We start from the raw sequence: 23,087 nt of genomic DNA on the forward strand, positions 1-23,087 counted from the left end.
TACTGTTTTTGCTATCACCACGAGAAGTTACCAATTCTGTAGCAAATGCGCTTACTCTATATGAAAAGGAGCAGTAAGAGAAAGCTTAGTTTCCTGAACTTTCCATCTAAATGATCTTCTCCCAGCCTATCCCAACAGAAACAAATTGCAAGTATGTCAGAGCTGTCACAGCACTGTCACCTGTGTGTTGCATTTGTCTATGCAAGCAGGTCTAAAGTGGCACAGATGAGACATCTTCTCATGCTGCCTCTGTTCTTCCTAGTAATACATTATAGACTAAAAGCTCTGACTTGGAAGCAGGAGTTAAACTGGGGGACTAAGTTCCATTCAGTGTTGAAAAAAGGGTCATCACTATTTTGATCAGCTGAGCTCAAACATAATACCAGTTTCCACTGATATAAAGTGGCAGCATGTTATGTCAAAGACATCCTTTCTGAGTGGGTTTTGAGTGTTGCTGTAGTAAGTTTTGGATATATCATCCATAGTAAGGGAGACAGTGTTCAATATATAGCATGTTAATATTCTAGTATTTGTGCCACCTGGCATTTGTTTTTCCAGTGGAACAGCACAATTATTTGTTTGTTTGTTCTTCATATTACCTCCCTACCACTACCAGTACCAGTACTTTCACCTCTGTGATGGGAATAATTTAGTTTGTTAATGGAACAGTTTGCTAGTACCATACACTCCTTGCGCTGGCTTCTCCTCCTAAAATACTTTTAGGAGACTTTTCAGGTTTACTATATCCCATTCCTGTTTTTAAGACGTAATTACTCAGATGCAATGACCAATAGATAAATAATCAATATGTCAAAGTGAGAGAGCGCCTGCACCAATTTGACTCCATTATACTTGCATGATTACTTTCCCACTGCACCGTCACTAGAGAATTCTGATTTTCACTTATTCCCCCTTATAAATTTTGTCCTGCAGCTTTTTCTGTATCTGTTAAGATTTTTGCACACCACTTTCATCCTCCTATTTTGTGGTGCTGGAAAGGATTGAACCAGTACTTCTTGCCTTTCTACAATATCTAATGGCCAATCACTTGGGTCATAGCAGTGTTCATACACATTTTTCATAAAGGAACTAGCTACTGCAGTATGCTGTTAGAATATTAACGAGTGCCTATATCATGATTCCACAGATCTGTATCCTAATGAAAATACCAAGAAAAACAAGCTCTTCTTGTCTTTTCCTCAGCTCTACATGGAAGTATATCAATTAGCGATTCTGTTCTAATTAAACATGTATAGTTAAAAATCTAAATGCTACCAGAAGTGAAAGTATTGGAATGTCAGTTATTTAAATGTTCATGTCTGCAGTTCAAGTTTGGTCAGTCTTCATGAGCCAATATTTTTACATTAGTCAACAACAGCTGTGTAAGGGCTGAGAAGTCAGAGAAAGCTGTTCCAGATAAAAGTTTCATGTGAGAAAAATGTGTTTTGTTGAAAGCAAGTCATTCAGGATTGCAATGCTTTAAAGAGATGTGCTCAGTGTTTTTATCTCCCCATTTGTGTGCATATGCACTTCTCATTTCTGCTTCAGACAGGACCACTGCTTTGTCTCTCCACCTCACAGTACCACCATTGGTATTTCTACAACAATAGTATCTAACTGAAAAGAAGGTATTCATGCATCACCAGCACTACAATCATTGTCCTATATGACTAGTACATTAGCAATGAATCACCCTTTGTGATGTCTATGTAATTATACCGTCTCTGGTAAAACAGAGAAGAAAAATTCTTAAGAAATTTCAGTCTCAAAGTAAAAGCCCTTCTACACACCACATACTGCTTTTACAGTCATTTCCCAGAAAGCAGAGAAAGATAACAATATTTTGGATCTTAGAGCCTTTCAAGTAGATCTGGGCTCCCATCCCATGAGAATTTTCAAGATGTGAAAACCCTTTCCCATACCAAAAAATTTAGATTAGAACTGAAACATTTCATTTTCATAATTTTGAAATGTTTGTTTTGATTTAGATCTTTACATTTTACTATAAGGTAACAAATTTCTAAACAAAGTAATTTTGAACAGAAAAATGGAACTTGCATTTCAAAACCATCAAAATGAGGTTTCAACATTTTTGAAATTTTCAAAAAAAATCTGAAATGGGAAATTCATTTAAACCATCTCTTTCCTTCAAAGAGTTTAGGTTTTGACAAACTCGCATTTTCTGATAAAGAATATTTAGCTGAAAAATTCCAGACCCAGCTGCACTTAAGTAAATTTTTTTTTTTTTTAAAGAAAGGAAGGAGGGAAAACAGTTGCTCATTTCCATTCACCAGTTCAGTCACCAGTATAATTGTTAAAGTTTTTTCAGTCTCACTCTTCGCACTATTCTTTGCAGCCTCCAGGAAGCTGCTGTCAAAAAAGATTCAATCTCCCCTCACATCCATACATAAATAACTTTCAAAGAAATTGGGTAACTGGAACAGTATCACCTATGAATTTAAGCCTAATATTACTCATTCTTAAAACAATTAATTTTTCAGAAAGGCTGGAAGGTACTTTTAAAGTGTAGTTGTACTTGGAAATAGTTGAAGTGGCATCATGAGGGTCCACGTTAGCTGAAGTTATTTTAATATCAAATTTATTCACGTTTATTTCTTTATAAGCTACCAAACGGAGATATTACTATCAAGTTAGTCTTTTTCTCATTGTCACCTGTAAGTTTCTGCATGCCAAATTCTGCCTTTACTTATACCTGTGCAACCGGTTACACCTGTGCAATTCCACTATGTTCACTGGTATTACACAGGTGTAAGTGAAGGGACAATTTGGACTGCAAATGAATGCGTGTAATGTGACATTTTTGTTCCTTCCTTGCAAGCTGCTAGTTTTCTACCAGTATATACCTAATCCAGCTCATAGCTGTTCTCTCGAATCTTCTAGAGAATTGCTTTTGTGACACCGATTTCCAATCTATAAAGGCAACAGGTACCTCAACATACTCCCGGTAGATACTTCAAAACCTTAAGCAAAACATATCCACATTTAACAATAAGAGCCCAGCAACAGCAGTCAATAACTTCAAGGAGAGAATAAAATAATTGCTGGACTGGGTAGATGATTAATTTATAGTGAAAGGAATTGTTCCATTCTCCTACTATCATCAATCCACCAGTCCTGGCCCAACTGGAAATTAAACAGTAAGGAAAAGAATACAGGAACAAGAAAAGGGTCATCTTGCAGGACCCAGTAACAAAAAGCAGCATCCAACAAGGTTACAATATCAGTTTTGTAATGCTTAGTAAAAACAGCAGAAACAACCAGGTCACAGCTATGAAACGCTTGTAAGATGCTGTTTCTGACGCTATCATGGGTATAGTTGGTTGTGCTCTTGAAGTAGAAGTTCTTCTGCTGATTGTGAGACCCAAACAATAGCAGAACAAACTCATCTTGCTATATTGGTCTTGATGCTTTGAGGCTTTTCATGATCTCCATAAAAAATGAAAAGGCAATTCTATCTGCAGAAAGAATTTTGTTTTGTCCAGATAGCACTTTTTAGCATTCTTAAAATCCAGAAGATGACGGTGAAGATCCAAAGGGCAACATGGATAACTGGAACATAAGCCTTTGCGAACCCAATACCCTTGGGGGCTGGGGGAGGAATGCGACAACAACAACCTGCAATACCTTGACAAAAGCTTTTTTAAAAATAATATTTTTAGGGTTAATGCCAAAAGGGGGCAAACTAGGCTGCAAGTGCAGAACAATACAGTGGTAAATCTTAGTTTTAGAGTCTCATCCAGATTTCAGGATAATTCTCCCAGATCCCTTGAGTAGGCAAGAGTCCAGAAAGTTCAGCTTCTTGGGGTGGGATATTCTAATCTAAAGTGCTCAGTACTAGCTTAAAATCTGCATGGACTTCAATGGAAGCAGAGTTAAGCTAATACAGAGTGCTTTGGAAAATACCACCCTTCGTCTCCAGGTTTGGGTGCCTGAATAAGCCCAAGACAGAGATCTCTGGTTACTGGGCAGCTTTAAGAGATCTTGCCTTGACATATAAAAGCCAAAACCTAGAGTTCAGTAGAAAAGCCCAGTTCAGGCCAGTTTTCATGGCAACTTTGGCTAATGATTGATGGCATGAAGGCACAGAACTTCCCACTTGAAGGAAAAGGTGTCCATCTTCCAAGCAGACTTCTGTCAGTGCTGGGAGTAGAAACAAGAACATAATTGTTGTAGAAAAAGTTCCATCTTGGGGACCCCAGAGGTGGGGAGAAAGGTATGTAAAACATGTTGGTTTAACTTAATTACTATTCTTTGGCACGGGCACTTATTGAGTCATCCATGCACATAACTATCTGCTTCTTATGACGGCCTTTCAATACAAGACATAATCCTGATCACCTCTATATAAAGAGGAACTCCAAAGTGCCCCCACATCTGGCAACACTGCTTAGGGTCATTCTGTTGCCACAATTTGTAAGAATTTATAGATTCTAGGGAAAGAGTAAATTTCTTCAACACATACCAGATAAACCCAAATTCTAGTTAACTGATCCCCCAATGACCATTTTCCTGGGAACACTTTGGTCAGCACATCAGGGAGCATAGGTGGGTACACCAGCTTCGAAGCTTGCTGCTTTGGAGATCCTGATGTCTCAGTTCCAAGAGTGGGTTCCCTTGCAACAAGTTGTTTGGGGAAGTAAATCATTGAGGAATAAACTATTTCTGCTGAAATGGGAGACAACAGTAGAAATTATTTTCTTATTGGTCTCATAACAAGAGCATTGATTGATGGATCCTGTTGCCATCAGGCATGGGTAGAAGGAGAACTGAAGAGATGAAGGGAACAATGCCCAGTAGAGAACAGGCCTACTAATGAGTCTGAAGTAGAGAGTAAGCATCCACAATGTATATGCAATGTACAGGGACTGTGCTGATACACTCTATGTCTATACATGCTGGGATGCTGGCTCCAAGAAACTTTTATAAAGCTGCTACCATAAGAGCAGCTGTGGGCTGTACCTCCCTGCAGTTGGTGGATTGGGTACAGTATGAGAACAATTCCACTGATGTCTGGGAAGAAACACAATTCCACTCACTACTGCATGCTGTGTGTTGGTTCTGCAGGGCAAATAGAAGTTAAAACAAAAAATTATTCTTTTGACCAAAGCAAGCAGATCTTACTTTGAATACTCACATGGAGCACCTCAGCAGAGAACGTACTGTTTTTACATAATCACCTTTCAGAGCAGAATCATATTTTAAGTCACAAATCCATCAGTGGTCACAAAACAAATCCTTTGCTTATTTTGCTGACAGTCTACTTCCATGCTCTTTTAATATCCTAAATAGAACACTTAAAAAAAAAAAATAGTAGTAATTGAGTCTTCAGCCCTCTCTCTGTGATCTCCCTTGGAGAAAGTTTTCTTTCCCCTTTTGATGCCCTACATGACTTCATAAGTAATCCACAGCCTCAACTTCAAACAATTATATTCTCCTGTTCATTTTCATACCAAATCTTTTGCTTTTTAAAAGAATTGTTAAGAAAAAAAGGAATATCTTTAATTACACGATTATATTCATCACAACATTCTCAACTTCAGCAGTCCCTTCAACTTGTGAACCAGTAAGAACAGATATGGTATCTTAGTTCAGTATTTTCAACGATGATCTCTTTGTTAACATGGACAATTCTAAAGGAGTGAAAGTATTACTGAGAGTTTTTGGTTTTGATTTTCTGCACTTTCTTCATTAATCTAAGGGAGAGCTGTACGATGGAATAGGGCTATCATGAGACTGACAGCTGTGGGTAGTTTGCAATATTCTGCACTTACACAGCCCTGTTCAACTGAAGATCTCATAATGCTTTATAAATATAAGACCTTACCACCAGTAAAAGAAAGGTATCAAGAGTGTAAGTTGTATACATCTCTGTGATGTAAAGATGAGAAAATGTTTGGCAATATGAAAAGCTGTTTAACAACAGGTTATAATTTGGAAAGTGAGGTAGGTACAAGTGAGTTAGTTTAATTGCAATTGTTTTGAGAAGTGGTTTTTGGAAACAGCATGGCTGGAATTTATTTATTCAACCACAGAAGTAATGCGCTTGTTATTTCAAACTATATTTATGACTGTAAGATATACAGCAAAACCTCAACTGTTAGTCAGTGAAAACATGGGTATGCAAGGTGATCATGTTTCAAGAATGTGAAATGTGAAAACTAACTTAAAACAAAACTTATGTTAATTCAGTACAGAAAGAGTATATGAACCCCAGCACACGGATTTAGTGAATATGCGAGGGGCTTCTGACAGGCCAAAAGACAACACTATGAATAGGTAATAGGAACCATAGACCATGAATCTGAGAAACACTTGGTGGTTCTGGTGAACTGCCATGTGAAAATATGTGTCTTCTAAGTCAAAAATAGCATACCAGACCCTGGTATCTAAGGAAGGGATAACAGATGCTAGAGTAACCATCTGGAATTTTGTTTTCCTTAGGAACTCGTTTAGCTCCCTTAGATCTAAAATAGTCCAAAGATCCCCCTTTGCCTTTGGGATTAACAAGCCTCTGAATGACATGGGAAACTTCCTGTATGTCCCCCATGAGGAGAGACTGGACCTCCTGAATGCTCTCATGAGAGTGGTCCATGAAGAGGGATGTAGAAGGGGGGAATTGAAATAAATTGAAGGGTGTATCACAGTTCCACTGTGTTTAGGACCCACTGATTTGTGGTGATGACCACAGTGTCATTGGAACTGGGGAGACTGGCTCCGAGTCTGGAGATGGGGATACCAGTGAGATCATTGCTGGCTTCCTCCTGGATGGAACCCTACAGAGAGGTGCAGCAACTGTAGCAGCCCCCAGTATTGAATGGTTTGGGGTGAAGCTGGGACTGTAGGAGTGGGCAATTCCAATCCTGGTACCAGACAGGAGTCCTAAACTATGTGGGAAGACAGCATTGGCAAGTTCAATGATTCTCAAGCTACCTCAGAAGCCTCAGCTGTAGATGGTACTGGAAAGGTCTCCTGACTGTGGTATCAAAAGGTACGCCAACACTTGAGGGATGGGTCTCAATGGACCCTTCCTCGGCTCCAGAGTCAGCAATCCTTGCTGGCTTACGGAGAGTGTCTGGTGGTGCCTCTTTGTCACATCTCTGAATCCATGCTTCCACTCGGTGCCTTAACTGCCAATCTTGAAGGCTTTGGTATTGAGTCTTTGGGAGACTTACGTTGTCTCTTCTACTTTGTCTCTTAGGAACTGGTGATAAGGATCTGTCTCTGGACCCAGTCAGATCAGAGGACCAATTGGCCGTGCTAGGTACCTGTTCCGAGTGGGAAGGTTCCAATGGTGGGAGATGCACAGACTCCATAAGCAGGTACTTGATTGTGGCAGCCCTGTCCTTTTTTGATCAGGGCTTGAACCCTCTACAGATGTGACACGTCACTCACATAGGCCCCTCCTACACATTTAAGGCAGCTGGTGAGAGGGTTGCTCACTGGCATAGACTTCTTTATGAGCAACAGGCCTTGGTGCCCGTAGAACAAGGCATTATTGTCCAGTACCAAGCCTGGTACACAAATGGGAACCAGTGACAGTTCTAGAAAAAGAGACTCTGAATTTACTCTTGTATCTAACTATGTACAAACACACTACATTAGACTAAAAATTAACAGTGCACGTACTATATACGCTAAAAGGGGGAAGATTTGTAAATACAAGGATTGAAGCTCAAATAATTGCAACTGCCGATAGGAAGTAACTGAAGGGGTGTCAGGGAGCAATGCTGCCCTTGATATCTGCACGCAGTGGTGCAAGGCACCAGAGGCTGCTCATGCTGCCCTGATGGATAATGCTGAGGGAAAAATCTGACAAAACGTGCCCATGGCATGCACACACTCACAATAGAATGGACATATGCAATCACTTGAAGAATAATAATAATAAATAATGCAATACAACTGTTACATAAGAAATACCTCTAGAAATTTAAACTTTGTGGATCTCTCAGATTTTAGCACATACAGTAAAATGGGATCTTCAGCATGGCAGTGTAAAAAGATTCCACTACACAATACAAAAATGCTCTTTGTGCATAGATCACTTTCATGCTGCATAACTAGCAACAGTTGATTGGCAACATAACTGGCATCAGCTGTATTTATAGAAACGAAGCAAAAACCATGTTTGTTTAATTCTGGAGTAAGTGTTAAAAGGCACTTAAGACATATACACCTTATATGGGCCAATCAGTCTTTTTTTGACGTCCAACCTATAGCCTCTGGACTGTTCTGGATCACCCATGTCTGTTGCACGCAATCGGAGAATTTCATAAACCCGTCTTGTGTGTTGCTAATCGAAGGAAAAAAAGGAGAACAGTATGAATAAAAATGTTATAATTTGCAAGCTTATTGCTGAATGATTTAAGAAATGAAAAGATGTGAAAATGCTACATGTTCAATTATTTTGCTCAAGATGTTACATGTATCATGAGAGATTCAAAGGGCAGTGACAAAGACATGATTTTCCTCCCCCCATCGCTTTCTTTCTTCTTTGCTACTTCCTAACTAACAAGTTTGGCAGCTCACTCCCTCAATGCAACCAATGCCTTTCATGCACCCCAGAATCCTTTGTACCAACTGCAGTAGCACTTCAGAAGCAGCATTGCTCAGTTGCAAAGGATTCTAACACTGAAGGCATGAGCTGCACAGGTGTTCATCTAATTAATTGGCAGAAACCCTGCAGCCAGAGTTGAAAGACAGTTTGGGACTAGTCTGTTGGTGGGCAATTCATAATACTGTGGTTCCATTGCTAATTTGGAGCTGCTCCACTTGCTGCTCTCCTTAAAGCCACCTCCTCACAGTTCTATATCTAAGCATGGAACAGCAATTTTCAAATTAAACTATTTAGGAGATGAGGAGGGAGGATCGGACAAAACCCCCAAACCAGTAAAGTGGGGCAAGTCAAGGTAGTGATACAATTGTATTTAGCAAAACTCACATTTAGGGAAAAAAATAAAAAATAAAGATTCCTGTTGCCATTACACTTCTGTTGCATCTATTCTATAGCTTTTGGGAACATTGTTCTAGAGCAGGGGTCGGCAACCTCTCAGAAGTGGTGTGCCGAGTCTTCATTTATTCACTCTAATTTAAGGTTTTGTGTGCCAGTAATACATTTTAACGTTTTTTGAATGTCTCTTTCTCTAAGTCTATAATCTATAACTAAACTATTGTTGTATGTAAAGTAAATAAGGTTTTTAAAATGTTTAAGAAGCTTAATTTAAAAATTAAATTAAAATGCAGAGCCTCTTGGACCGGTGGCCAGGACCCGGGCAGTGTGAGTGCCACTGAAAATCAGCTCATGTGCTGCCTTTGGCACGCGTGCCATAGGTTGCCTACCCCTGTTCTAGAGGAAAAATGTTTTTGTCAGTCCCTAGAAATAATGGGCAATGAAGCATTATTTAGAGGAATACAGCAAATTTCTGGTTATGTTAATGGGTTTTATTAACTCTATTTATTAACTTAGGAAATGAGTTAAGAAATTTCTTTACAAAAAATGAATAGTTTAATAAAATTGCCTCCTACTTCTTAAAGCCTCACAAATCTACAACAAAATGTGCAATCAAGTTACATATTTTCAGAATTTAAAAAGAATTTATTCTGCCTTTACTGTATGTTCTTTAAATAGAGATGGAACCTTCGATACGATTATTTCTGCATGTTTAGCTAAGTTTTCATTTAAATATTAAATATTTATCCATTCAAATGTAATGTCCCATAGACATACAAGAGGTCTGCACTCTGCTCTCCCCTTACACCACTATGTAGTTTTCATATGTAAAATATGGGTACACTTTTCTTTTTTACTTAGGTCTCAGTCTTTTCAAAGACTTCATAAAAATCAGAAGTTCAAATAAATCCGAGTATCCAGAAAAAGTTAAGGGAAGAAACAGAGTTCCTGCAGAGATGCTAAGCAACTCTGCAGCTCCACTTCTGCAGTTTAAACACTCCATAAGGAGCTTACCATCAGTCTTCAGTTCTGCAGCAGCTTAGAATCTTCCTTTTAGTAGTTTCTTCTACATTTCAGTATTTTATTATATATCCAATTAAACCATATTTTATTTGTATAAACACACTGTTCCTCCTAGTCAAGTCTTATGCCAAAATACTAATGGTACCTTACCAAATCATTGTAGGAAAGAAACTTTTTTCTAAAACCATAGTAACCTAGGAAATGTTTCATTTCCAAATGCACTCCAGAAATATGCTGCGTGTAAACCAGGAGGTGTGTCAGAAACTTGAAGAGCAGGGAGACTGTGTTTGTGAAAACTTCTGAATACTAAGCACTAGATTTGATTAAATTAGGCCTGAGTATACCTGTACAGATTTTAAAATACCTTATTTATTTTCAGTTTCTGTTGAGCCTCTGTCACCATTTCTTGACTGAATCCTTGCATTAGCTTCTTGGGGGAAAAGCAAGGCAGATCTTGGCAGAGCTTCACAAGTACAAAGTCTCTGAGTTTCACATAGTTTTCAGATGGATCTTCAGCTGGAAAGAATATAGAACTATACAGTAACTATGAACTTTCTGTAATCTGTTCTTTTTTCAAGCATCTAATTAACTGATATTTTGGGAAACTTACTAAAAGTAAAGATAGACAACATCCGTAAAACACAGAAACAAAAGTATACATAACTGTACTTCATTATTCACCCACATTTTGGGTACTGCCATAATATAAACATACCTAAATAAGACACATTTAAAAAAAGATCACAGTGGCCAAAAATTCTTAAAATTTTGTTTTAAAAATATATCTAAAAGACCTAGTATACAATGTCCTTACACATTCAGATATTGTCTAATATAAATTCTATTTCTTTTTCTGAGGTAAGACTAATTTCATATCTAACTCTCCTTCTATCCCACAGAACCTCTATTGTATGAGTTCAGTGGGTGATTCTTCTTATAAAATCTGTTGTAATATGTAAGGCACTAAAAGGCAGGTTGGACCAAATATTAATCTCAGTTCTTCCTTGCTTTAAACTCAGTGGCATCTGCCGCCCAATGCCTGGAGTATGACAATCTTTTGTGATTTAAAGGTGGTTCTTATAGTACAAGTCATAGGAATTGGATGACACTGAGTAAAAATAACCGCCAAAATATACCAATTATAAATGTCAGCTATAGAAAAATAATAAAAGCTGCACGGAGATGAGAACCATGAAATGGCCAAGACAGCCAACAGCTGGTGTAAGGAACGCACCAGTATGTCACCCTAACCGCTCGTGGAAATGGAGTTATGTTGGTATAGCAGGGCACTTACATCAGTAGGACAGAGCTATAATGTGTACACTGATATAATTAGGTTGATGAATGATGCCTTATGGTGACCTAACTGTGTAGTGTAGATCAGGCCTCAAGTTGTCAAAAAAAAAATTAAAAAAAAAAAAATTAAAAAGCTATCTACCTAACAACAAAAAATATAATCATAACAGCATTGGGTCTGGTTTCATTATACCTCAGGATATGACAGGGTATTCAGGCAACTATAGTGATATAGACAGGAACACACCTACTCCATTTCAATGAAGGATAGAAAATGGAAAAACCTCCTGTGAGATTCTAATTTAAAAATGACTCACTGTTAGTGATATTTTATTTGGAATCTGATAGTCTATCATGATACATGCTTCTCTGTAAGCAAAAGGAGTTAACTCTATTCAAATCATAGTTCTGTAGAGCTAGCGGGAGTAGGAAGTGGGAAGGAAACTTAAAAAGACATGAATCAGCTACAATGCAAACCAGCATGAAGTCATTTGTGCAGACTTATTCCCACCTATGAACTACTCAGCAGGAAACGTTTACAAAACCATTGCAAGCAGCTTTTACTCCCTCACTAAACCTTCATAGACAGGTCTTTGACAAAAAGTTTATCTGAAAGAAACACTGGGCTTCCCAGAGCCTGGGAGTTGCTTCTGATCTCTAACCTGTGGAATTCAGTGCTACAGGCAGCCAGATTCACATAATAACTGGATTTTTTAAAGGGTTGATGATGTCTGATCATTAACACTTGTGATTTAAGGATAATCAAGTGTCATGCTTCAGGGCATAAACTGACCACATAAACAGGGTCAAGACAGAATTTTTCCATCACACATACAGTACTGCACAATTGGCTAATTATTTTCTTGGCACAGAAGGGGAAAAGGCTTCTGATCATTACAAGCAAAAGTATATCAACTTGGTGGACTAATGGTCTACATTTGTATGGTGAGCCTTATGAGCCTATCCTGCAAGGAAGGCAAGAGGATATGCAGAAGGATTAATTTTGATGAAAAGGAAAAACTGGAGACTGATTTTAAAAGGACAGTAAAGGTGAAACTGGTGAATTAGAGTAAGATAAAAAAAAGGTGGGAAATTCCTCCGTAATGAGTACTGTTGGAAGTACATTTCACTTACGTGGGCCAGAACTGCAACTTAGAATCTGGCTTCTGTGACTGAAACTAAATGTAGGAATGGACTATTCACAAAAAATGCCAAGTTTAAGTAAAATATATATGCAAGTTGAAAACAAGTTAACTGCTTCCAACTCACTCCAACCAAGCAACAATTTTATAAATCCACATTATCTTGTGCTTCTCATTAAGTTTGAGGCCCCTTCCTTACCCACCTTATAACTTTAGATTCCATCTAATTTTCATAATTTCCTACCCATCTTATGTCTGTCCAGCCCAACTTTTCCCTAGCAGTGACAATGAGAAATGAATGCAAAGATGAATTTCTTTTTATATATCCTTTAATCTCTGTGTAGAAAGCACCACGGTTCCTAGCTGATTATTCCACAGGGCAATCTAAAATCTGTTTTGGAACAGTTTCACTGGGTCAGAACACATACCACACTGTGTGCACTGAGGGACAGACCGGTCATCTGCCTTTTACATCCTGGTTCCATCTCTTATGTAATGCTATGCTGAACACTTTGTGTCAAATGTTTCATTTGCTTTGCCATAATCAGATTTATTGGATCATATGAAAGGTTTTGTTGTATAACTAGAAACCAGAGCATTTTACATTAACAGGAAATTAGATATACATTTTACATAACAGTAAAAAAAAAAGTTAGTTTGTGATGCTTCAGTAAGGTTTCTGTGACTTGTATTGAAGTTCAGAGACCAAATATCCTCTACGTATTAGTTGATAACCCTGCAGCACTGTGTAGAAAGAAAGCAAACGTCTTATTGTATTTAATGTTTCTCTTTGAATAATTTTTTTAAAATATCACAATTAGATGTTATTCGTACAGCAGTAGCACCTAGAGTGGAGTGTTATTCTACTTGACATTGTTCTCACAGTTGTTTATCATACTGTGGACTAATATGAAGGCTACAGATACAGTATTTCTCCTGTGGTTTCATATGCCAATTCCTTTCCCTGTTATAAGCAGCACATACCTCTTCTTTTTATATTATTTTTCTTTCTTCTCCACCCTGCAATCCCATTAATATTTTTCAGGTATTCATGCAAGCTCATCACTGACTTCATGCAGATCCTCAATCAGTCTACTACCTGTGCTCCCAGGACACCAGATTGCTGCATATGTTTCCAGTGGTTAAAAGACTCTGGCCTTCACATTAACATGAATATTTTACCATCAGTATATTTTTTTATTTGCTGTTTTGTTTAAAAGGAGCAAACTCATCAAGGAGTTTGAGAAAGCTCAATCTCTTGGAAAACTCAGCTGTGTACCTTCGCAATAAAATAGTTAATTAACTGGTAATCCTTTCATGCCAGGGACTGGATTTTCTTGGTGTGCTGTTCTCTGTAAGTAAGGATTTAAAGAGTTACATTATATGCATTTCTTCTATAAAACAGGGTAATATTAACCTTGAAGTAAACTGAAGCTAAATCTTCAAAAGACCATTTAATTCTGACAGATGAAAGCAAAAGTTAGGCTGCAAGCTAACAGGCAGCAAATGTTCCAAGTTTTGTCTAATTGAATTCACATCTCTAATAAAACGAGCATTCACATACCTGTTATATCAAGCACTGTTGGAGAAGACATATAGTATCTATGAACAGTTTCAAAAAGCTGAGCACCATGGCCTTCTCCTTGGAATGGTGGCAATATCAGCATCTGGCTACAGACAGAAAGGATTTTTTTTTGTTTTTTTTTTAATTAAAAAGGACTTAACTAAGAAACACAACTGAAACATTTAAATATGTTGGGTTATGAGCAACGTTTTATTTAAGGATTAAAGCTAATTTATGGTGATTTGGGGGCTAAAACATGCAACAATTTTTTAAAAAATTGCTAAAATATTCAAAACTGGTTTGAGAGTCCACCCTGCTATAGAGGGCAACAATGAAACAAATCAGTGCATAGCCAGCTAATAATGGGGATTTAAAAAAAAAAAAAACACACAACAACGAAACACAAATCATCACCATTATAAACAAGTATTGGGAACTTCAGCAGTTCCCTCTTCTGAAATAAAAGGGAAGGCACGTGTTATGCTGCCAATTACCTTACACGTGGCCGGGTTTTGTCTGGGTACACATAGTAATTATAGACTGTCATGTAGCCTACGGTCGCAAAGAGCGTAGCTCCATCCTTATTATACTTCTCAAATCTGCAGATAAAACAGAAGGCCAAGCAGGTCAATTACAGTCGCGCTCCCATGCAGTGTCCATTTTCTTTTCCATTCTGCAACTGAATTTTCAGTGTCAGCAAGCTACTCTGTGAGAGCCCAATGGGTACACCTGCTATGTTCTGAATGTACAATTCACTTAATTGGTGTGCAGCAACTTGGATAAATCAAGCCTCTTTACAGCACTTTAGTGCACTTGCCTATTATAAAGATGAATAGGTGGCAAGTAAAAGAAAACACAGGCAAAGCTCATTTTACTGTTTAAGCCTACATTCAGGCCTCTAACGGACAACAGCATTTAATTCAGCTCTATTCTCAAGGTCTCCTAAAGCATAATGGAGAAAAACTCAAGCCTAATAAACAATGGTTTTTCTTTCCTGGGAAAAATATCATTATACTGTCCCAATAATTGGCCAACCACAATTAAAATGCAGGCTTTGTGGAGGTAATAAGTTCCACTGTTGCTTTAGAACTGTACTTACACTAGAAAGTAGTTCCATCTTTCATCATCCACGTCAATAAAGCTAGCAGTTTCAATAAACCACATCAAGAAGGTCTGAAGCCTTTCATGATATTCTCGAAAGCCTGGACATGTCATGTCAGCCTAGGGAAAAAGCCAGGAGAAGTCAGGTGAAACTCATCACCGAGGTAAAAGAGAAAGCCTGCAGAGTACAATTAAATACTCCTGTGGGAAAATATTTATAAGCAGAATACTCTGGTTCAACTAGACATACACTGAAAAAAGATTTGGTAAAATAATAATGTTTATACATTGCAGTTTCAACAGATTACTAAAAATACATCGCTACAAAACCAAGCTGTATCTGTTTGTCCTAAAGGATCTATAACTTTTTTCATACCTGATATATCTGATATGTTATATCTTCTCCTGCTTCCTCATTATGAACTGAATATGTGTGTAGTAACGTTCCAAAGGGTTTAAAATTAACCTCCTTTTCCAGCAAAGACACAAAGTCATCTGTGCTTGTGCAAAACCCAGGAGGGATGATTTTTCTAATTTTGCTTTCTACATCATCTGCCTATAGAATAAAAAAGTGAGAAAGAGACAAAAAAATAAAAAACTAGCACTCCACACACAATATTATGAAAGCATAGTTCTACTGGGAAAAACAAATTATTATAAAAAGTACCCCGATACAAAAAGAAAAGTTAAGGCCTGTCTAATTTCAGGAGTGCTGAGTACCACGGTGAAGGAGGGCAATGCCTTTCATTGTTTAACAATGACTCTTCTGGTTGATGAAGCAGCAGCATTAAAGTACTCCAAAGGGAGTTTGGTCCAGTCACTGTTCCATGGTAGCTATAATATATGCCCAAAGGGCAATGATGTGAAATGGGGAAAGACTCGAAGTGTTGGCGGGGACAGTCCTCAAAGATGTCAACTAGTTAGGGTTGTTTTTTTTTTTATAGGCTAATTTTGAACATCAACTTCGTTAAGAGAGAAGATACTGTGTTGAAAAACACCAACGAAGATGGGATAAAAGGGAGGCTGTGAACTGGGAGACACACAGAAATTCCTGCTTTCCCATTTGCCAGTGTGTGATAGATGTGGTGCAATTACTCTTCAAAGTAAGATGCTGGCTCCACATACTGTTCCTTACGACTCTCTTCAGCTGGCAAATCTTTGAAACTGCACTAACTGTGGTGTGTTCTTCCATGATACTGCTTTCTCCAAGCCAAGCAATGGCAGCCAGTAAAAGGCATAGGGAAGGTAACTGAGAAAATGGCAGTCCTAGTACGAGGGAGTGGCAGCTAGCTAGCTAGCTTCTCTCTCTCTCTCACACACACACACACACACACACTCTTGAAATGCATGCTTAAAGGACCAACCACAATAAACATTACAAATGCAAAGGAGAGCCTACCTCCTAGCCAAAATATTTTTAAAAAATTAAATTTGAGACAAAATGATATTCCACAGAAATGTAACAGGACAATTTTCAACAACTTGGATTTGTAACCTCAAGATGGGGGAAGGGCAGAGACATGAGTCTTGAGAGCAAATTTTAATTTAGAGATTAAAATTACCTTTGTTAAATGACCACAGTGAATGTTAGAGGCTATCAGCTGAACAGACTTCATAATCCCTTTCAAACTCCCAAAGACCACTTGATTGAATACATTTAGCACTTCTCTTTAACCATGAATATTTGATGAAGTTTCACAATAACGTATTACTGCTTCTCACCAGGCAATAAAACTTAATGAATTGGTCTCAACTCAACAAAAACCTAACCCCTCAATACAACCCCTAAAAGCCTGACATTACATTCAACAAAATGAGCTTACATTCTATTCAAACTTTCCTCTGAACAATGAACCCAGGTTTTTACTTAATGGAGTTTGCCGTGAGTTCAGCTGTAATGTTTGTATTGTATCTATTTCCACAAGGACTGACACAAGAACACTGTGTTAACTTACTAAGCAGCTCTTTCACACCGTTTACATGCATGATGGGTATTAGTTCTAAACCAAGACCCTTGCTACTTAGCATTCAAAACAGGGAAATTAAGATGCTTAGGACAAAATACACTACAAAAGGCTAATACAACATGCTACTAATTCCTGTCCTTTCAACCACAGTCCCCTAAGTAGAAGTAATGCACCTGCAAATGAATAGCACTTTATCATCATTCAGTTAGATTTTTAGGACAGAAAACCATAGATGGATTTCAGCACAAACAAGTTTTATTCTCAGTGGTTTGCTATTACCAACATTTATATTTATAAAAAGAGCTATTAACCGGTTAAGATATAGCTCTACAATACTTTGTCTAAGAGCCTATTTTAAATCCATACATCAGTCTTTGCATCCATTTCATTCTCAAGACAAAGAAGGTGCATTTACTAAAACCTTTTCTGTTCTCTCCAAAGCAGTATTTGATAAATATTTTTTCCCTGGAACCATTAATTTAACTGAATAATGGATCAGGCAAAACAAAAATTAGACATTTGTTTAAGATCAAAGCAATGTAGTTACTAACAAAAAGAGCAATAAAACAGAGTTCATGTGTGTTTTAACAGTGTTAACATTTTTCACAACTTATTTATCCAGCCATAAAATGGTAGTCATGCCTTGAACTATTATATGTATTAAAGTATTTATGCTTGCACAAGCTGACAAAATTGCAGAAAACTGCAAATCAACATTTACAATAAAATTTATTTTGTATTTCTGGAAAAATACAACAAAATAGAAACACAATCATCCATTCATTGAACACTTACAGTAACTCCTCACAGTGTGTGTGTGTGTATAGAGATAGATAGAAAGAAAATCTAGAAATAGGAGAAATTATGTTCAGCATGATGCATTAGTTATTTGTTGATTCATTGTGCTTAACATGTATGTTTGAGAGTTTAAGTTCCCTCCCATGCACTCCACAGAATAACAGCAGCAAACTTTCTCACGTGGCTAGTCCAGTGGTGGTGAGGAAGACATTGTAACGCTTTCCCCTACTGAAATTAAAAAGTTGTTTGAATATGATCAACACTTCCTATGAGAGCCCTCATTAGCTACTACTATAGTGGAAAAAAAAGCTACAGAAAAAATCTAAAGCAACCTCTGCATAACAAATAAGATTTACAGTCATGGCTAGAAAAGCTTTATTCTGTTTGCAGAAAACAGAATAGGTAATTCTTTATAAAAAGTTGTATTCCTCACATTGCTTAGAAGTTTGTGAGGTTACCTCTTACAAGGGAAAAGCCAGAATCCTCAATTTGGAGTGGTGGCAGATGTATAAAGTCCTGATTTTCAACTATTTTGTTTTGCTATATTTGAATATGAACTGCTTGAAAGTTCAGGAATAATCACACCGGGGATTTTGTTCAAGCACATGGCTAGTAATTTAAATCTGCACATATATTTTACTAATTTTTGTATTCATTTATGGCAGCATCCATATTCAAGAACTTAAATAATCATTTCCCCCTTGTCATGGACTGACTATTGCTTCCTTTAATTTCAAGGTAGGAGTCAGCTCCCTGAAATCCTTCCATTTGACACTATCCCATAGGACTTCTAACTCCTATAAATGTGTGCAACCACCAAAACATGTTATGTTAAAAAAAATCCTTTGAAAAAAATCCCAAAATTTTCTGTGAATTAGTTTTCCTCCTGCCCTTACTCATGAATAAGCTTTTAGTATGCTTTCTTCTTGAAGACCAAGAATATTAAGTTGAAGGGAAATAAGGATCAAGCCCTTTTAATAAAATAAAATAATAATAATAATAATAAGGGAGTTACTGCAATTCCCACAAGAAATATTTTCCTATTAAAAGTGAGAGGGCCATTGTGTGGGCTTCCGCACTGGCACTCAGGAGACCTGGATCCAATTCCTAATCCAATATATACTATTCTTTGGCATAGGAGAGATAACGGCTCCCTACTCTAGCGAACTGAAACTTTGTCAGTTAAACCAATGATGCATGTATATACTAGCTATTCCATCCTGCTTCACGTTCACATGTGATCTATATGATACAGCTGCACATCATTTTGGATATTAATCCCAGGGGTCCTAGTATAGCTCCCTACTACAGTTATTTCACAGAGATTTTGAAAGGTGTTTGGTGTGCTTAAAAGACTTATGGGAGAGAATAAATTCTCATGCCCTGAACAGTCAATTATCAGTCCCTGTTCAGGAATAAAGACATCTGCCAGAACGTCTGGAAAAGCAACTGCAAGGAGGCAGAGTGTGGGCTTCATCTCTGTGCAGGAAGCAAGGCCTACAGTTGATGGATTTTTTGCTTTAGTTCCCCGCCCCCCCCCCCGCAGAGATACTGTCTCTGTACCATGCTTTAGAATAATGATTACTTTGTGGACTGATGCTTTTATTTTTGGATCATGACTACAGGTAGGTGGGACAGATGTTCTCAGCACCTAGGATAAACAGCTATGGCTGCCTAACTTCAGAAGGAGGAGACTTCTGTACCTCTGTGGTAAGGTAGTACCAACACTGCAGCACCAGGGCCAGAACAGAAAAGAGTGACTAGCTACTCTAGATAGTTATGGTTAAGTTTTGGTTACAAGTTCACATTAGGCACTGGTACCTACTGCTACACTTAACAACAGAGATATGAACAATTAGAGAACTAACTGTTTCAGAGCACATGATGGAACTCCAGTGCCTGTTCTTAGTCTAGGAGTACATCAACCTTAATGACAGTGAAAGTGATCAACATAGCAGTTACAAACAGGGACCAAGCAAAGTATATGATGTGACTTTTCACAGGGATTATTCCCAAATATTTATCTCAATTTATCTGTCCCCAGTGATTCTGAATGACCCCGTCTGTCAATTTAATCAGCCATTGCAAAAACAATTGCCTAATTAATCGGTATCTCTGTGTTTGTTTAAACAAATTGTGCAAATGTAGGATAATGGTGGGCTCTGCCTTTGACAGATCTCCATCTTTATATCATTCTCCCAATCTCCCTGACAGCTCAGCCAACTAATATAGTAATTATAAAAATCTGACTGCTACATCTCGTGTAACAGAGGAAATCAAGGGTATGGTACTCAAGCAAGAGTGAGAATGAAATAACCTATGCACAGCCCATGGAAAAGCTGTTGAACCTGGTGCTGTTACTTATATAGGCATCACCTGCAGTCTGTATGCTGCCACACAAGAAATGCCATATGCACTCAATTTCCAAGTAAACTAAATTCTATTTTTATTAGGAGACGTGCCAAATTGGTGTTGGATTTCTCCTTGTGTATTAAAACTTTACTGTAATTAGTAACTCTATTCTCTCATTTTCCATGGTGGAGGTGATTTATGGAGAAGTGCTTAGTTACATTGAGGGGCAGTTGCTAATACGAAGTTCCTTTATGTGGCTTGCATGTTGCTATTAAGTAGCTTTTTATAAACAGCTTTATACTTCTATAACAGGATTATACTTTTGTTTAGATACATAAATGTATCTCCTGCTTTAGAAATTATTTGTATTAGTTTTGATAAGGGAGTATATGAAGAAGTGATCTGAGGTAGTGTTATTAAATAACATGCCAGATGTTAAAATTACACACTCTTTTCATACAATTTCTTTATTAAGAGCAAAAGAGGTCACAGTCCAGCTGTAATGGCACAAGCAGCTAACATTTACAGTATAAAGAGCAAAATTTGTCTAAGAGGCTACTAAATGTCTCATTTAGATTCCATGTAAAAGAGTGGAATACCTAGGGAATGGCAGTGAGCAATCAGTAGAGCAGGAGGCAGTTCAATAGGTAATACTGTTCCGATTTAAACTGTGGAGGAGGGCAGGGGGGAGAGAAGTAGTGGTTTCTTTTAATCTCTCTTTGAAAAATAAGCCTCACCTCTAAACTAAATTCTGCCCACGCATAACGCCAAAATGTCCTATTACTCTCAGAAGAGTATGAAGATATTCAAACTATATCACATGCTCCACTGGGCTCAGCTCTCTCAATGGGATTCAGATACACTTATGGGCAGAGCAGATAAGACACATGCCTATGCCCTAGGTCCAAGCTTTTAAAGTTAGGATGTCAGAAACTCATTTTTTTTTAAATTAGATTTCTTGCCATGATGGTTTCCCACCCCCACGATCTTTTTCACATGATCCAAGTAACTATGGCAGAAATAAATGCTCAGGTTTGCAGACAGCCTCCTGCAGAGGAAAGGGCAGCAGCCCCTATCATCAGGAAAGCAGCAGCACGGCTCCCTTGCCACAATCAAAGCATGGCCCTCTGCTCTAGGGAGGACCTGGATGCCTTACTGGCCTCTGAAGGATTGATTCCCCCTGGGTAAGATTTACCCAACATTTTTGGCTACATGGATCAGTTTGAGGGGAGAAGTGGTATCTCCGCCAAAACATCATCTATTTATATCACCAAAGTTAGCTGTCACTCACAGTAGACTGCATAGACCTTAATACAATCATCCTTTCTTATGTGCTTTGACCAATATTAAAACAGTTAATGTTTAAAAAAACAAACAAACAAAAAAAAAAACACACTGTTGGGCCTCTGAATTAATATCCCTTTAAGTTGACAACTAGTTTGCAGAAAGACTGAAACACATCACTGTATTGTCTATACTCTGTTCATGTTTTTGGAAGTTCTCTTCACAACCATAAAGGGTAGAGGTGCTTTTTTATAAACAAAAGATGAGTCTGGAGAACAAGATGACAGCCTCAAACAAAAAAAGTACCTGATCAATTTAGCTCAATCTGGTCCAATTCAAGCCCTGACCCTTTTCTCTCAAAATTGACCTTATTTGTTTGTCCTGAAACTTATACATGCAATCATGTGTATCCGTGCATTTTGAGGAATAGGTTTTCCTTGCCCTCTCTTTTCCTGCACTTGTGAGCCTTTCCTCTGGTAAGGATTCAGTCTATTTGCCTGGCACCTACTCTGGGAGGTCCATACTACTCAGGCAGTCACGGAAGTGAAAAACACAAACAAATAAAAAAACAAAACCAAGAAAATGAAAGATAAGGGATAGATGGGCTAAAGCTACATTAACACACCAAGGAATACAATAAAAGTAACAATTATAGTTCTATTTCGAATTCCACTGCTTTTTTGCAAGTCGTTTTCTCCTTGGAACAGATATGATAGTTATTAAAACTGACATAACCCTTTTAAGAATAACGGTGATTAGCTATGGTCAACTAGTGCAATAATAATGAGAATGAGAGGTGCCCATAACAGGTTATTACTTAATGCAGACATACAGGACCTTCAAATATCTGAAGAGCGTCCTCCATCCAGGGAAAGATTGATATGCTTGCAATGTGTTGTTTACATGGACAATAGAAGACCAGCTTCAGGAAGGAAGAAGTTGTGTGCGCTTCTGTGGGGATGAAGGAAGATATACCTTGTCCCAAAATCTGATTGTAAGGCAAGAGACCTTGCATTGAGAGTTTTTTCCCAGATACAAATCACAAGGATGGAGGAAAACAGAGGGCTAAGATTAACTTACATCTCTGCTAGATTTAGAGAAATGTAGAAGACAATAGGTAGTATTTTTATCTAGGCCTCTGGCCTGTGTCACTGGTGCATTATGTAGGCTCAGTCACCCGCTCTGCATACTGAGTGAGACTGCCCTGGCCAGGAACAGCAGACAATGCAGTCAAAAGGGAAGGAGGTTTGCAAGCGGGAGAAACACTACAGGAAGTAATGAGGAAACCAAATCAGATGGATTACAAGGGACTTGGTAGCTCATTGGAGAGGTACAGGGGAGGAACACTACTAGGGGAACCAGGAAATAGTTTGCCACATCTGTCCTCATGTGATACTATATTAAAAAAAAAAAAAATTTTGCAAACTTATAGCAACATTCATAATAACTAGGGAAAAAACCTCAAAACCTGCAGAATCAGTAAATTTTACTATTAAAGACATTACATATCTGCTACAGAGGATACCAAGTCTCCAGATTCCTTTATTTTCGAACTACCTCAACCAGAGTCTCCAGATTCTGGGATCCCA

At 37.9% G+C, this 23,087-nt stretch overlaps 1 protein-coding gene and 1 long non-coding RNA gene across 5 annotated transcripts in view; one reads left to right on the top strand and one right to left on the bottom strand.

Annotated features, from left to right (window-relative positions):
• Positions 1 to 23,087, top strand: part of LOC127030376 (uncharacterized) — a 133,126-nt gene that overhangs the window by 94,727 nt on the left and 15,312 nt on the right. For 2 of the 3 annotated variants that reach the window (XR_007768380.1, XR_007768381.1), the window contains exon 2: positions 7,220 to 7,340. This is a non-coding gene — a long non-coding RNA (uncharacterized LOC127030376). Of the gene's footprint in view, positions 1 to 2,193; positions 7,341 to 23,087 lie in introns of those variants that run through there. The other variant, XR_007768379.1, reaches the window with a different exon arrangement.
• Positions 1 to 23,087, bottom strand: part of HAT1 (histone acetyltransferase 1) — a 47,438-nt gene that overhangs the window by 2,958 nt on the left and 21,393 nt on the right. For both annotated transcript variants that reach the window (XM_050916724.1, XM_050916725.1), the window contains exons 5-10: positions 15,474 to 15,653; positions 15,096 to 15,217; positions 14,491 to 14,595; positions 13,997 to 14,103; positions 10,359 to 10,510; positions 8,198 to 8,314 (exon numbers count right to left, since the gene is read on the bottom strand). In XM_050916724.1, the coding sequence (XP_050772681.1) occupies positions 8,198 to 8,314; positions 10,359 to 10,510; positions 13,997 to 14,103; positions 14,491 to 14,595; positions 15,096 to 15,217; positions 15,474 to 15,653 (783 nt within the window). The remainder of the gene's footprint in view (positions 1 to 8,197; positions 8,315 to 10,358; positions 10,511 to 13,996; positions 14,104 to 14,490; positions 14,596 to 15,095; positions 15,218 to 15,473; positions 15,654 to 23,087) is intronic.

This window comes from Gopherus flavomarginatus, chromosome 10 (assembly GCF_025201925.1).
Source record: "Gopherus flavomarginatus isolate rGopFla2 chromosome 10, rGopFla2.mat.asm, whole genome shotgun sequence".
NCBI classification, from domain to species: Eukaryota; Metazoa; Chordata; order Testudines; family Testudinidae; genus Gopherus; species Gopherus flavomarginatus.